The sequence below is a fragment of the Acinonyx jubatus genome, chromosome D3 (assembly GCF_027475565.1).
Source record: "Acinonyx jubatus isolate Ajub_Pintada_27869175 chromosome D3, VMU_Ajub_asm_v1.0, whole genome shotgun sequence".
Classification (NCBI taxonomy): domain Eukaryota; kingdom Metazoa; phylum Chordata; class Mammalia; order Carnivora; family Felidae; genus Acinonyx; species Acinonyx jubatus.
In genome coordinates this window covers 7,401,381-7,417,728 of record NC_069392.1, presented here as the reverse complement: position 1 = coordinate 7,417,728, position 16,348 = coordinate 7,401,381, and the positions used below count along the sequence as shown (strand labels likewise).

The 16,348-nt window shown below is 47.6% G+C and overlaps 1 protein-coding gene across 3 annotated transcripts in view; it reads left to right on the top strand.

Annotated features, from left to right (window-relative positions):
- The window catches only part of CFAP251 (cilia and flagella associated protein 251), a 67,892-nt gene that overhangs the window by 43,180 nt on the left and 8,364 nt on the right, over positions 1–16,348 (top strand). For all 3 annotated transcript variants that reach the window (XM_027043887.2, XM_015063787.3, XM_053206656.1), the window contains 2 exons: positions 2,669–2,759; positions 2,969–3,112. In XM_027043887.2, coding sequence (XP_026899688.1) covers positions 2,669–2,759; positions 2,969–3,112 — 235 coding nt within the window. The remainder of the gene's footprint in view (positions 1–2,668; positions 2,760–2,968; positions 3,113–16,348) is intronic.

Sequence of the window (16,348 nt, the reverse complement as noted above, 5' to 3'; positions counted from 1 at the left end):
TTCATTCCACGCGTACTGTGCTGTGCCTTTGCCCCGACTTTGCCAGCATGCTGCCTTTTTCCTCCCCTTGTTTGGCACCTATTTGGTTTTGATGGTTTTGTTTGTTTGTTTGTTTGTTTGTTTAGATAGAGTGAGCGGAGAAGTGGGGCAGAGGGAGAGAGAGAGAGGGTCTTCAGCCAGGCTCCATGTTCAGTGTGGATCCTGACTCAGAGCTCGATCCCACGACCCTGGGATCATGAGCTGAGCCAAAATCAAGAGTGGGACGCTCAACTGACCGAGCCACCCAGGCGCCCCTGGCACCCGTTTTTAAATCCCCCATTGCTCTTTTGTGCTTCACCTCATAGCCACCTGGGGTCCTGCTGCTGTGCTCAGACAAGAGCAGAAAGACCCAGATTCACATACCACCTTTCCTGCCTGCTTGCTCTATGACCTCAGGCTAGTCCCTTAACTTCTGAGTCTCAGTTTCTCCATCTGTTAAATGGGAATACCATCAGTGTTTTGAGGGTAGAGATTACCACACCTGCTGTTCCTCTCCTGCCTCCTCCCCTAGGGAGCATTTGCTGAAACTTGCCATGTGCTGATTACAGTGTTCACTGCTTCTCCTCACTGAGCTCATGTCCCAGAAGTATGGCTCGGCACACACTAGGTTTGCAATAAGCATCCTTGCCCTTTGTGCCCTAATGACCCCCCTTTTTTATTGCAAGTATTCGAAACCCAACTGAAGCACAAAGGGGAATTAATGAGAAGGTCATGGGCATCTCAGGTAACCATGCTGCACGAGGTGCAGGGACTGCGTGTGCATGCGGTGCTCTCGCCACTTGCTCTCTGTGGGGCTCTGCTACTGGCTTCATTCTCTGCACAAGTGGATTTTGTCACCCGGAGTGAACATGGCCACTGACAGTCCTCAGATTTCACAAACTGGAGCTCTCACCGCAGAGGGAGTGGGTTTCCTTCTCCAGCTCTGCTTGGACAGGCCAGTCCTGTCCCTCTTGCTCTCTGGGGTCAGTCAGCAGCGGGCAGGAAGTAGGGTGCATAGTACGGTCCTGACCACCAGAGTGCTGTTTCCAGAGAATCCGGAGCTCTTGTGAGTCTTTCCCAGACACTCCTGGTAGTGACAGGCTCCTCTGTGTCGCCTCTGGCCTTTACCTGGCCCTGTCCCAGAGCCACGTGGCTAAAAGTGGTCTCCCACAGAGCCTGTCGGGATTGGGGCTGGACAAGGCCTGGAGGCCACAGAGGAGGAGCCCTGTCCGCTGGATACCTGCCTCGATGGCTAATACCAGAGCTGAGAGCTGGGTGAAGCCTGGGCCCTGCCGGAGAGGGGCCTCAGGCCCCCTGGAGAATACACCAGCTCCCCCAGACCCAAAGGCAGCCTGCTTATGCAGGCTCCCGCGACAGAGGGCCAGCACGCTTTTGTGGCTGACTCTTTGAAGAGGAGAGCCATGCAGGTGTATAGTGATGCCCAGTTCAACAGTAATAATCGCTCCTCGTACTGAGCCTTCGCTGGGCCGGGCCCTGTGCTGACTGCTCTCCACCCATTTTCTGATTTCATGCTCACAGCCATCCTGGGAGGCAGGGACTGGCAGTGTCCCCACGGTGGTACCCCCATATATCTGGAAACTAGCTCCAGGGTGCTAAATGACCCCCCCCCCGCCCCAAGCACTGGAGTAAGTGGTGGGGCTGGGATTCACATCCGGTCTTTCTGATTCAACACCACACCTAACAAACGCTCATCACGGAGGAAAACAAAGGGCTTCGTGTCAAACCCTTTATGTGCCTTCACTTTATTTTCGAAACAACCCTGTGAGGCAGACCTGTGACTATTCCCATTTCATAGATGAGGAAACTGGGGCCCAGGGAGGCTGTCGCTGACCCGTGACCACACTGCTTGCGAGTGGCAGAGCCAGGACTCAACGTGTGTCCCTCTGACTCCAGATTCTGGATACTTAACCACTTCCCTGCTGTGGTCTGCACCGAAGTGTGTTTTAATAACTCCACAAAGAGGCTAATGGCCTGATTAGCAGAAATCCAGTTAGTGGACTATTACAATGATTTCCTATTACGTGTATTTCGTGCGAGGCAGAGTCAGTCTCATACAAAAAATTAGGTTTTCTTACCATTTACGGTGCCTATTTTTAGAAAACCTGACCCCATGTTAGAGAGCAGAGGGTTATTTTTATCTGACTGGCATGGGTCCCTTGTGGCCTCCCGAGTTTTTATGGAAGCAATTAGTGTTGGCAGTGTACCTGCACTTACCCCGGTTTTTGGCTCTGGTCATACACAGATCTCACGAGGGACGCGGCTCCACTGGGATGCACTGTGGTTTCAGTGCACAGGGGTCCTCCCTCCCTCCCCCCCTCCCTGCCTCCCTCAGGGGAGGAGCCGTGCTCCCCGAAGATTGCCCACAAATTGCCAAGCGCCTGCCCTGTCATCGGCGAGAGAATATCACTACCATTAAGGCAGGTACCCTGTACCACCAGGTTCCACATTGAAATTGAATTTTCCGTTTTTGGCTTCATTTCAGAAGGAATTTTCCTGACAAGTTTACGGAGACCCTACTTGTATGGGCATCGTGACACCCTGCCGAGGTCCGCAGTGCCAGCGGGACTCGGGCTGGCCAGTGCTCAGGCGCGAGCGCTCCCTAACAGCGATGTTTCTGTCACCGTTCTAGTGCTCTGGAGGCTGCAGTTTCTCTCGGGGGCGAAGACTTGACCCCGTTCTACGGTCTGGTGGCTGGTGGCAGGGAAGGAAAATTCTACAGGGTAATTGTCCTCAGAGTAAACACTTCCTGGTAACATCTAGTTAAGTTTGTGAAACAAATGAGCCCGGGATGAACCTTCTTGCCTTTTTCCCAAAGCTCTTTTCCCCACTGAGCTCAGAATGTACTTTCTAGAAAATGTCCTTGAAGTCCTAATGGATGCTGCAGACTTGAGCCAAAATGTGTGTTGTGTTTCATTGTATTTGCACATAGGAGCTGGAAGACTATTTTTACTATTCTCAGCTCCGTAGTCAAGGAATTGATACAATGGAGACCAGAAAGGTGTCGGAACACATTTGCCTGTCGGAGCTTCCTTTTGTCATGAGAGCAGTTGGCTTTTACCCCTCGGAAGAAAAGGTAGGCGGAACGAAAACAAGAGCAGCAGTGGGACATGTTATTCATGAAAACGACCTCTGGGAGCAACAATTATAGGTCAAAAGTAAAAATTTAACATTATTCTTACGTAAATGGATCAAAAAGAAGGTCATGGGCATCCCAGACACTCTCCTTAGAAACAGACTTACCATAAAGATAGTCCTTAAAGACTTCTTCCTTACCAGAGTTTGATGCCAGTAAGAGCCTGGGTTTGGAATTAGACTGGCCCCTGATGAGTTCAAGGAGATGATGCCTGAGAAATGCCCACAAAGCACTCAGCACAGGGCCAGGCACATAGGAAAAGCTCTGTAAATGGTCGTTATTGGGATGACCTTCACTTTGTAGTTGCTGTTAACCTGGCCTGTGTGAATGGGGCGCCTCTGGGAGGTGGGTGCTCATCCTGTGCTGTGGGCTCAGGAGACAGTCATTCCTCATGACCTCACACAACACGCCCGGCCGCAAGGGACCAGAAGCTCTCGAGGGAGACTGCTCCCCTTAGAAACCGTGGTTACGATGCAACTGACTGGGTTTTCTCTCAGACTTGAGGTGTTAACACATTCTCATTGTAGAAAGTTTGGGGCACCTGGGCAGCTCAGTCGGTTAAGCCTCCGACTCTGGCTCAGGTCATGATCTCGCAGTTTGTGAATTTGAGCCCTGCACAGAGCTAGCTTTGGATCCTCCCCCCTTCTCTCTCTCTAAAGTAAATAAACATTAAAAAAAAAATCTTAAAAAAAAAAAAGGAAAGAAAGCTTGGAAACGGTACACAAATGAAATGAAGAAAATACTAATAATCCCACTACACAGACTTAACAGTTTTTAGTATTTTCCGGGATATCTATATAAAATTTTGTATATATATTTCATATATATATATATATATATATATATATATATATATATATATAATTTAAAAACCTAATTGGTATTGTGTTGAATATATATTTTTATCCTATATTTCCTCTTGATGTCATTTCACAAGCATTTTCCATGTATTAGTAATTCTCTGAAAACATGATTTTTAAAGGATATGCCTTAATTTTGTAACTTACCCTGATTTAGAAAATAGAACTATATGGGGCACCTGGGTGGCTCAGTCGGTTAAGCGTCCGACTTCAGCTCAGGTCACGATCTCGCGGTCCGTGAGTTCGAACCCCGCGTCGGGCTCTGGGCTGATGGCTCAGAGCCTGGAGCCTGCTTCCGATTCTGTCTCCCTCTCTCTCTGCCCCTCCCCCGTTCATGCTCTGTCTCTGTCTCAAAAATAAATAAACATTAAAAAAAAATTTTTTTTAAAGAAAATAGAACTATAAAGAAGAAAATAGAAATTACTCAGAGATAATCACTGTTAACATTTTAGTGGACTTCCTTCTATTGTTTTATGCATGGATATAGATACATCTATATTTTTAAATAAGAAATTGGCATTATATGGCTTATATGTGTCTGTGACAATATATATCAACAGTTTACAGAGGATGTGTGCATATACATGTACATATGTACAGATTTGTGTGAGTATATAGGCATATCTGTGTATGTGTATATATATGTATATATTTGTATCAACATTCTTTTACATTTTTTTTTAACGTTACTTTATTATTGAGAGACAGACAGAGACGGGGCAGAGAGAGGGGGAGACACAGAATCTGAAGCAGGCTTCGGGCTCTGAACTGTCAGCACAGAGCCCAATGCGGGGCTCGAACTCACGAACCGCGAGATGATGACCTGAGCCGAAGTCGGATGCTTAACCGACTGAGCCACCCAGGCACTCCTGTGTCAACATTCTCAGTAACTGTTGTTTTGTAAGCATGGTGGCAAAAATTCCTTGACAATATACTTTTCCCCCCAGCTTTATTGAGACAAAATTGACATACAACCTATATAGTTTAAGGCATACAGTTTAGTAATTTTATATATGTATTGTTGCAAAAACGATCACCACAGTAAGGTCAGTTAACAGATCCACCACCTCGTGTAGCTACAATTTTTTGGTGTGGTGAGAACTTTCAAAATCTATAGTCGTCATGCTGTACATTACCTCCCTGGGACTTTTTCATCTTATACCTGGAAGTTTGTACCCTGGCAACCACTCTCTATTTTCTATTTCTATGAGTTTGGTGTTGTGGTTTTTTTGTTTTGTTTTTTTAGATTCCACATACATGCATTTGTCTTTCTTTGACTTATTTCACTTAGCATAAAGCTCTCAAGTTTCATCCATGTTGTCATAAATGGCAGGATTTCCTTCTTTTTTATGGTTGAATAGTGTTCCATGATGTATACAGAAATCACATTTTCTTTCTTTATTCCCACCAACAGTGCATAAGGGATCCCTTTTCTCCACATCCTCGTCACCAGTTACCTTTTGCCATTCTAACAGGTGTGAAGTGACAGCTCATTATGGCTTTGATCTGTGTTTTCCTGATGATTAGTGACATTGTGCACCTTTTCACGTTTGAATATCTTGTTTGGAAAAATGGTTGTTCAGGTCTTTGGCCCATTTTTAAATTGGGTTATTTATTTTTTTGCTGTTGGGTTATATGTTTTCCTTATATATTTTAGAGAGTAGCCTCTTATCAGATATGTGGTTTGCAAATATTTTCTCTCATTCCATAGGTCACCTTTTCATTTTATTAATTTCTTTTTGTTGTGCAGAAGTTTTTTTTTTAATGTTCTGTTTAATTTTTTTTAATGTTTATTTATTTTTGAGAGCGAGAGAGAGAGAGACAGAGCACGAGCAGGGGAGGGGCAAAGAGAGAGGGAAACACAGAATCCCAAGCAGGCTCCAGGCTCTGAGCTGTCAGCACAGAGCCCAACCCCACAAACTGTGAGATCGTGACCTGAGCTGAAGTTGGACACTCAGGCGCCTGAGCGACCCAGGCGCCCCCAGAAGCTTTCTAAAAATGTTTATTTATTTATTTAGAGAGCAAGAGCAAGAAAGAACATGTGTACACACACAAGCAAGGGAGGGGCAGAGAGAGGGGGCGGGGAGAGAGGGAATCCCAAGCAGGCTCCATGCTGCCCGCATGGAGCCCAGTGTCGGGCTCGATCCCCTGAACTATGAGATCATGACCTGAGCCCAAATCAAGAGTTGGGTGCTCACTCAATCAACTGAGCCACCCAGACACCCCACCGGGCGGGAGGTTTTTTGTTTGATGTAGACAACATGCTTTTTACAGGCTGGGTACTTGCTTGAGCCGGTCCCCAGCTGACAGCCATGTAGATTGTCTTGAAGTGTTTGGCTGTCAGAGACATGGTTGTGATGAGCATCTCTGTGTGCAGTTTTTGCAGACTCCTCTGATTATTTTCCAGTCTCAGCGTCCTAGAAATGGAATCACTGGGTCAGAGAATAGGAACTTCAAGGCTGTGCTGCCAAACAGCTTTCCAAAAATGTAGCATTTCACGGCCCGCCATCAGGCATACAGAAGGCCTGAGACCCAGCTGAGATGTGGTGCCCACACTGGTGGCTTGCTGCGTTTTAGGGGTGTAAGCTGTGGTCCCTGGTATTTCTCCTAGCTTTGGTGGCCCACCTAGAACCACCTGTTTTGTGTGCTCTGGGTGTGACGGGAAGATGACCTTCATTCTCCACATGGCATCTGGAAAGATGAGCTCTGCGAGCCCACAGACCCATGCAGAGACCAGGGAGAGCACCTTAAGCTCAACAGGTATTCTAACAAGCTCCTCAAAAGGTCTTTTTTTTTTTTTAATGTTTTATTTTATTTTTGAGACAGAGAGAGACACAGCATGAGCAGGGGAGGGTTAGAGAGAGAGGGAGACACAGAATCCGAAGCAGGCTCCAGGCTCTGAGCTGTCAGCACAGAGCCGGACGCGGGGCTCGAACTCACAGACGGTGAGATCGTGACCTGAGCCGAAGTCGTAAGCTCAACCGACTGAGCCACCCAGGCGCCCCATCAAAAGGTCTTTTGACCAATGTACGTTTTGGTAAAAGTACATGCCCGGAAATGGAAGCAGGTAGGGAGAGAGTTGAGGCTGACGCGACCCACATGAAAGCGTTCCTGGGAGCTGTAGCTCCAAAGCACGCTCCTTGGACTATTGGTTCCCAAACTGGCAGGCTGCATCAGAATTACGTGGAGCACTTACTAAGGAGACAGATTCCTGGGCCCATCCTGGGTCTAGCCAATCAGAATCTCCAGGTATGCGGCCTGGCAATCTGCATTCCCCCCGCCCCCCACCAGGTTTCAAACCCCTGCCTTAGCACACTGGCCCCTGAGGTGTTTACCGAGGCCACTTACGCTGGAGGAAGGACGATTCAGCACAGCGAAACAGGATTATTGGTCAGGACTCTCCTTTGGTTACGGGTTATAGAAACCTAAGGCGAACTAGTTTTTGGGTCGCCACACTCCGACTCTAGAGGCAGCGGTAACACCCAGTGTAACCTCATCCGGGCACTCACAACGCCCCCAGAGGGTGTCCTTCCTCCGGGGCCTCACTTGCCTCCGTGTTGCCTTTCTTCTCAGGGGGTCCCTTGGCCCATGTTCAGCATGCACAACCCCAGAGCCCTGGTGACTACCCCCCAGCCTCCTGGCCACTGTCCTTGGGCAGGTGCTGCTCAGGTTGGCCAGGCCTGTATACTCCCTGCACCTGGAATCAGAGGCAGGGTCAGCCACCTTGAGCATGAGGATTCTGGGGCAGAGGAGTGGTCTCCAAATGGAATTCTGCATAGAAAAAAAAAAAAAATGCGTCCATTATTCTGAGGTGCTAAAAGTTTACTGAAGGGGCACCTGGGTGGCTCGGTCAGTTAAGCGTCCGACTCTTGATCTTGGCTCAGGTTGAGATCTCACGGTTCACGAGTTCGAGCCCCATATTGGGCTCCGTGCTGACAGCGTGGAGCCTACTTTGGATTCTCTCTCTCCTCCTCTCTGTCCCTCCCCCACTTGTGTGTGAGCTGGCTCTCTCTCTGTCTCTCAAAATAAATAAATAAACTGTGAAGAACAATAAAAAATAAAAGTTTATTGGACATTGGGAGTCTTGAAGTGAGGTGTATACATGCAGGATAGCACCCCCCAAATGGACTGATTGTGGAAACCTGTCTCAGTTCAGTCTGGAAATATTGCCTTTGACTTCTCACTCAGGCTCTACTCCCTCTGCGTTTCATCTTCTCTATTGTATCTATGGTTCATCTTCTTTTTTTAGCCAAACATTTATCTTAAGCTAATACCCATCTTCTCGAGGGATTGGCTGGCATAATGCCTAGTACTTCCAGACTGAGGAGGAGGGAAAAGCAGATGTTGTAGGAAGGGCAGGGACGCAGAACCTGGCTGACCTACTGGCTCCCTTGGCAAGTCATTTCCACTATAGTCTGAGTTCCTGCGTCCCCATCTGTCAGATGAGGCTGGAAGCAGCTCTGACCTCGTATGTCATCACGAGGACCTGAGGACAGCAGTCCAAGGAGCGCCCCCCCCCCCATCCAGTGTGACACAGAATAGGTGCTTACTCAGACCCTCTTCTTACTTCAGTATTTCCTGTCAAAATGGTGTGTTCTTTTTTTTTTTTTTAATGTTTATTTATTCTTGAGAGAGAGACAGAGCATGAGCAGGGGAAGGACAGAGAGAGGGAGTCACAGAATCTGAAGCAGGCTCCAGGCTCCGAGCTGTCAGCACAGAGGGTGACACGGGGCTCAAACTCACAAACTGTGAGATCATGACCCGAGTGGAAGTCAGACGCTCAACTGAGCCGGGCGCCCTGAAACGGTGTGCTCTTTTTAAGAGGTTGATGCGATTGCCCCCTCTTTACTTATTTTTAACTCTTTATTTTGGAAAATTCCAAACATGGACAAAAGCAGACAAAATAGTGTAATAAACTGTTGTGTACCCATCAGTCACCTTCAACAATTATCAACTCCTATTCCATTCAGACCCCCCAACTTCCTCTCCACCTGTGGCCTATTCTGAAGCAGGTTCCAGGCACTCCTACCTCACAGAGAGGCCTCTGGAACTGAGGTGTCCCTTACTCAGTCGTCCAGCTGGGGAGAGGGTCCTTCCTCTCCCACTCCCCCACCCCCAGTGGGTGTCTCCAGCTCACGGTCACTTATGTGCTGTGGGCAAGCATTCCGGTGCCTCTCTGAAGGTCGCAGATCCAAGCCGTCCTACTTGGGATGTAGCACCCGATAGCTGCTGGGAGCCCAGGCTCCCACGTCAGGGGCTCTGGGGTGAAGAGTTGGTCGAGTTCCTGGATCTCTCCCGAGTCTCTGTCTCGAGTGTAAAACTGGGATAGTAGTGGCGCCCACCTCCCAGAATGACGGACGATCAAATGAGCATCTATGTAGCGCAGGACGTGGCACGTGTTAAGTCTTCGGAAAATACCATCCAGTATTACTGTCTTCATCCTCAAGTCCTCATCTCTGGACGTGTGATTGTGAAAGGCCTGTAGACGAACACTCCTCCGACCATGTGGTTCTTTGCTCGCAATTTCCTTTCTAAAACCAGTTCATTGTTTCCTTGACTCATCTGGTAAGGGCACTTTGCTAAGTGACTGAAAGTCATCAAACTGATGGCAGGCTTCTCATTCAGGACTTCTTTTTTTTTTTTTTAAGGGTTTTCTTTTTCTTTTCTTTCCTTCTTTCTTTCTTTCTTTCCTTCCTTCCTCCCTCCCTCCCTCCCTCCTTTCTTCCTTCCTTCCTTCCTTCCTTCCTTCCTTCCTTCCTTCCTTCCTTCCTTCCTTCCTTCCTTTCTTTCTAGCTCTTCACCCAGTGTGGGGCTTGAACTCACGACCCTGAGATCAAGAGTTGCAGGCTCAGGGCGCCTGGGTGGCGCAGTCGGTTAAGCGTCCAACTTCAGCCAGGTCATGATCTCGCGGTCCATGAGTTCGAGCCCCGCGTTGGGCTCTGGGCTGATGGCTCAGAGCCTGGAGCCTGTTTCCGATTCTGTGTCTCCCTCTCTCTCTGCCCCTCCCCCGTTCATTCTCTGTCTCTCTCTGTCCCAAAAATAAATTAAAAAAACGTTGAAAAAAAAAATTAAAAAAAAAAGAGTTGCAGGCTCTACCGACTGAACCAGCCAGGCACTCCTTTCAGGATTCTCGATTTTCAGCCCTGAGCTTATATAAGCGTGTCCTCCTCCTCTGCAGTCATGCCTGGTTAGTGAGGGAATTCTGGGCGTTTAGCCTTAGTGACCATCACTCACCGGCCACATGAACTGCTACAGACGGAGGGTGGACACAGAGTGACCAGCCTCTCCCTGCTTCCTGCAGAAGCAAGGACGGGCAGTCACTAAGGCATACGCAGTTACCCGGTCATTGGCAAGATGTAATAGAGCCTAACAGCCTCTCCATGTCTCGATGAGTAAAAGGTACCCAGAAAAAAAATGTCAGTCTTCAACAAACGTCATAAAGTGACATTGAGCATTAGTTACAAACATAAATAGAAATAAAAATGGTGATTGCAAGGTTTTCAATGGCTGTTGTATACATCTCTCCCGCTGTTAAAAAGGAGGCTTTCAGTGCCCCGCTCGAATGCCTTCATTAATCCCTTGGACTCCAGGGTTTTTAATCCACCAAAAAGAAAAATACACTCACTCTTTGGCGATGTTCTCTGAAGACCCCCGATCCAGATGTGGCCATGTGAGTGTGCAAACTTTGCTAGCTGATGAGTCAGTTCATGTCTGAAGCTGCACAGGGAGAGCTTTTTGGTCTCTTGTTTTCACATTGGATTTATAGCGGTTTCAATAAAAATGTTTTCAGGGCTTTGAAACTTTTAAATCCAGTCTTTGTCGTGGTTAATGAAACATTTCCTATTGAGATGCAGCTGCTCCCCCTCCCCCGAGAAGTTGCACGAAGAAGAAGTCTGCCCGGCTAAACTTGGTTACATAAAAGACTCAGTCACAGAAATTCAGCCTTCCCGCCCCAACCAAAGCTATACATTATTTATATTTTTCTTACGTCATTTTAACTGGCTTGGGGATTTCACTCTAGTCAGTGTGGTAAATTGAAGCCAAATTACACAAGAATATAACCCTCCTCAAAGAATCCCTCACCACTCCCATCCTTTGCAGATCACTGTACCTGGGCATAACACAGCCAAAGTCATCGGGCTGGGCTGCTCTTACAGATTTTTTTTTTTTTTTTGAGAGAGACAGAGAGAGACAGACAGAGCACAAGTGGGGGAGGGGCAGACAGAGAGGGAGACACGGAATCTGAAGCAAGCTCCGGGGCTCGAACCCACAAACCGTGAGATCGTGATCTGGGCCAAAGTCGGACACCCAACCGACTAAGCCACCCAGGAGCCCCACACATCTTCATTTTTTAAATGAAAGATTAACACTGTTCATAGTGTTACAGAAGGAACCAAAACTTACGTGTCATTGTTTCCTATAGTTGAGCTCACGTAAGACAGAGTTTCATCATCTATCTGTAGAAGTTTTCTTTTCCTCCAGGACTTTGGAGTATCATGTTGGGGCAAGGCTCACCTGTCACATGTGTTCCCTGGTTACTGGTGGCTACGTTTCTATTTAGCTTGCAGAGCGGTGTTTAACCCTGGTAGGTTTTCGCAGTGAATTAACAGTAGTGTAACCACTTAGTTCGATAAATGTAAGGCCAACCCTGGCAGAGACGTCTGTTTGTGACTGGCAAGTGCTCACATGATAAATAGACACTCAGCGAATATTGGTCAGATGAGTGAGTGAATGCATGAATGAATGAATGACCGACACTCTTTGGTCATATGTGGCTGCAAAGACAACAAGGAAAATAGAATCCTGGCCATTATTATTTGATCTCAGAGTAGTTAATAGTAGCCCTGAAGTATTCGGTATATTCAACAACAGCACTTAAGTGTTGTTTAGGAGTGTCTAGAGAAGAAATAAATAATCGTTTAACTTTTGATTTTTTATTTCCTTTTTTAAAGTTTTAATTTATTTATTTTGAGAGAGACAGAGATAGTATGAGTAGGGGAGGGGCAGAGAGAGAAGGAAAGAGAGAGAACCCCAAGCAGGCTCCACACTGTCAGCACAGAGCCCGATGTGGAGCCCGAACCCACGAACCGCGAGACCATGACCTGAGCCGAAACCAAGAGTCGGACGCTTAACCGACTGAGCCATCCAGGCGCCCCAACAATTGTTTAACTTTCTACGTGTCTTTGGACCCACCTAATCTACTTTTAGGAGCGTGTCCTCCAGAAAAACTCACACAAATGTGAGTGATGTGCATATGAAAGGACAATTGTCGTTTATTTTCCTGATGATGAAACGTTAAAACAACCCTGATGTCCCTTGATAAGAGATGGGATAAATGAACTAGGCAGACCTACGCTTAGCAGTCCTTAACAAGTGAAACTGACCTACATCTCTTGACTCAAAGAATGTTCAGGTTTTGTTATTTAAATGGAAAAGGGCAGCGGCGCTGGGGTGGCCTTGTTAAGCATTAAGCATCTGACTTTGGCTCAGGTCATGATCTCACGGTCTGTGGGTTCGAGCCCCGCGTCGGGATCTGTGCTGACCGCTCAGGGCCTGGAGCCTGCTTCTGAGTCTGTGTCTCCCTCTCTCTCTGCCCCTCCCCCACTCACGCACACTCTCTCTCTCTCTCTCAAAAATAAATAAACATTAAAAAAATTTAAACAGAAAAGGGAAAAACAGTATGTAAAGCATAATCTCATCTCATTAATGATAATTTATATATTCGTACACTCCTAGCAAAACTCTGAAAGAACATGCTCCAAACGCTCAATGACATTGATTTCTGAGGGCTGGGATCTGGGAGAACTTTTACTTCCCACTCTGTACACGTAACCCCATGTCCACAGAGGCCCCTGGTACCAGCTGGAACCTGGCTCTGGTTCCAGAGTTTTGGGGCTACCCTGGGGGTGGGGGGGCGTCCACGTGTGTGTGTGTGGACTCTGTCTAGCCCACATCATTCCAGACCTGATACTCTCAGCTCTTTCCTTGGTTTCCACAAAAACAAAAAGCCCACACACACAAGACAACTTTCTTGAAAATTTGGGCATCGTCAGAAAGAGTCACACGTAAGCACATTTCACAGCAATTTACCTGAAACTGCTTTGAGACCTTCTTCCTAGTCCTGACAAGGACCCGGACAGGGGCTTCCTTGCTGGCCTTTACCCCATGCTGAATTCCGTGCTCTGTTCCCCCTCTTTCCTGGTGCGCCCCCAGGAACTCCACGTTCTCCCTCTGCCAGCCGTGGCAGTTGGGCTCTTAGCTGGTTTCCAAACCTGCAATATAAGCCCATCTCAAGGGTCTATAAATGAAAAAACTTCCGATTTAGTGGCTCGTACCCTCCTCAGAAGACAGTTGTGGTTATATATGGGGTGGGGGCGGGGACTCATACATACACTTCTGTAGTATTCTAATTTATTCTAATTTTTCTTAGCTGCAAGCATGTAGCTTGTGTTGCTTTTGTATCTAGAACAAAACCCAGAAAGATAAACAAATCCTCCCAAAGCCGTTTGTGCTAATCTTGTGGCTAAACCATGGTCCCAGCTGGGATGGAGGGACTGTGGCCAAGCAGCACAGCCTTCCCCATACAAGGAGGAGAAATCTGAGCCAGTGGTCATAGGCACAATTTCTGCTCTGATAAAGACCCCAGTGGGAATTTGGTGATTTGCACTTTGAAAAGAAGCCGTCACTGTGTTGGATTTGCTCTGAAGCCGGAATGTCAGGAGCTGTTTCCCGTGGCCCACCGTTGTGGGGAGGCCTTCCCAGTCAGCTGAGTCCCTACACCAGTGAGCAGGGTGTCTCTCCTTCAGAGAGATGAGGGCAAGACAAAATGATTTCTATTGTTCACACTTTAATGCATTTAAAGAAAGAAATCCTGAAATGCCACGCAGCCACCAAGAAAGAATGGAGGTGACCATAATACCGTAATAACACCAGCAGCAGCACCAACCAGGCTCTTCTCTCTGGGGCTCTCACCCTGTGCCAGGTTCTGGGCTAACCCCACCGTCCTTCAGTCCTCCCTCCCACAGCGGGGAGATGCTTTTATTGTCTCAGTGTCACAGATGGGGAAGTGAGGCTTAGGGAGGTGAGGAAGCTTTCCCAGTCACAGCCCCTGAGGGTAGAGCTGCGTCTGCGCCCCAGCTGGCCAGGCCCAGACCCCATGTTCTGTTTCTACACATGTGCTGTAGTGCAAACAAGGAAGAAACCCTAAAAGCTGGGACATCAAACACTGGCTATTGCTGAGAGATGGGGAATTATAGGGCACTTCATTTCCCTATCTCCATTGCTTAAATTTTTTATAACAAGCATATTCTATCTCTACTGGTTTTATGATTAGAACAGGTTAGAACATAGTGATGGTAGAAAATATATTTAAAAAAAATACTTACTTTGTTACTTGCCTTTGCCATGGCTTCACCTCGTATTATTTTTCTTTCTTTTTTTTTTTTAAGATTTTTAAAAATGTTTATTTATTTTGAGAGAGAGAGAGAGAGAGAGTAGGGGAGGGGCAGAGAGAGGAGAAGAGGAATCCCAAGCAGGCTCCGCACCATCAGCTCAGAGCCCAACATGGGGCTCGGTCCCACAGACTGTGGGATCATGGTCCGAGCTGAAATCAAGAGTCAGACACCCAACCAACTGAGCCACCTAAGCGCCCGTATTTTTCTTTCCTTTTAACAACTTTATTGAGATATATCACATACCATACAATTCATGCATTTAAAGTGTACAATTCAGGGGCTTTTAGTTTGTTCACAGAGTTGTGCAACCATCACCACCATCTAATCCCACAGCATGGTTATCACCCTAAAAAGAAACCTCATACCCATCAGCACACTTAATGCAGTGACCCGTGAATAGTCACTCCGCCCCCCCCCCCCCATCCTCAGCTCCTGGCACCCACCAATCTCCTTCCTGTCCCTATGGGTTTGTCTGTTCTGGATGTTTCATATCGGTGGAATCATACTATGTGGTCTTCTGTGACTGGCTTCTTTCACTGAGCATCATGTTTTCAGGGTTCACCCATGTGGTAACAGGTGTCCGCATTTCACTCCTTTTTATAACTGATTAATATTCTGTTCGTTCGTATGGATGTGCCACGTTTTATTTTTGCACTCATCAAATGATGGGCATTTGGTTGTTTCCACATTTTGGCTGTTACGCATAATACTGCTATGAATATTTGTGCACAAGGTTTTGTGGAGAGCTATGTTTTATTTTCTCTCGCGTACGTCCCTAGGAGTAGAATTGTTGTGCCAATAATCCTATGTTTGAGGACTGCCAGATTGGTTTCCATCTATGCTATTTCTTGACTGGAACCAGGACCTATCCCCTGTTTCTGGGCACAGCTACAAGGAAGCAGGACTTTGAAGAGCTGTGAGCGCTTAACTGACAAGCCCTCACTGTAGGTTTGGGATGAGCTGGAGAAAGTGTCATCTAGATTGGAAAGCCTTTAAAACCATTCCCTGGAGTCAGTGCCTGGAAGTGTTTGACACCTGGGCTCCGATGAGGGGCTGAGTGAAGGTCACCACCATAAAGGGCCCTGGAATGGGTGGTGTTCTCATTTCTGGGTCACCTCACCCCAGACAGCAGGGAGAAAGCGTGGTGGCCGCGCACCAAGGGCTGGCCTGGGACTGCATCCAGTGGGTGTGGCATGTCCTACTCCTGGAGAAAGGCAGCTGTCGTCCAAATATAGTTCCTGGAGGAAGCGGGGGGCAGCTGTGAGTCACGGAGCAATTCATAAATAGCAGGAGTGTCTCCAGATGTGACTGTGCAGTGAGGCTGCCCAGCCCTGAACCCTACTCCTCTGCGCCCCTCCTTCCCTGCCCAGGGCAGTGTGGAAGCACTCGAAGGGGTCCCGGGAGAGGAGAAGACGTGCGCTGTGATGAGACAGGCTCCTCACCTGCAGAGGAGGTTCTAGAGAGCACCCTGCGTCGGGAGGCAGGCGCGTGGAGCAGGGAGAGTCCTCCCAGCCTGCGAGCCTAGAAAACCAGCACAAAAGACACTGACCCACACCGGGAGCCCGCTTGTACAGTGAGGAAGGCCTCGGTTCCAATGTATTATGTTCCTCACCGTCTAACAGGGAGGTTAGAAAGCATAATTTATAAAACACGATGCTGAAACAAGATTCTAAGATCTCTTACGTGTCTCTTCACAGGGCCCAGACCGGTGCTTGGCACCTAGCGGGTGCTTAATAGATATTTGCTGACCATAAAGTCCTAGAGTGTAGGGCTATCCTGGAATCACTAAGTGTCTTGCCTTTCATTCACCTAGCACTAAACCAAATGCTCGGTAACTTCTAGTAAATTGCACTAACAAGAGC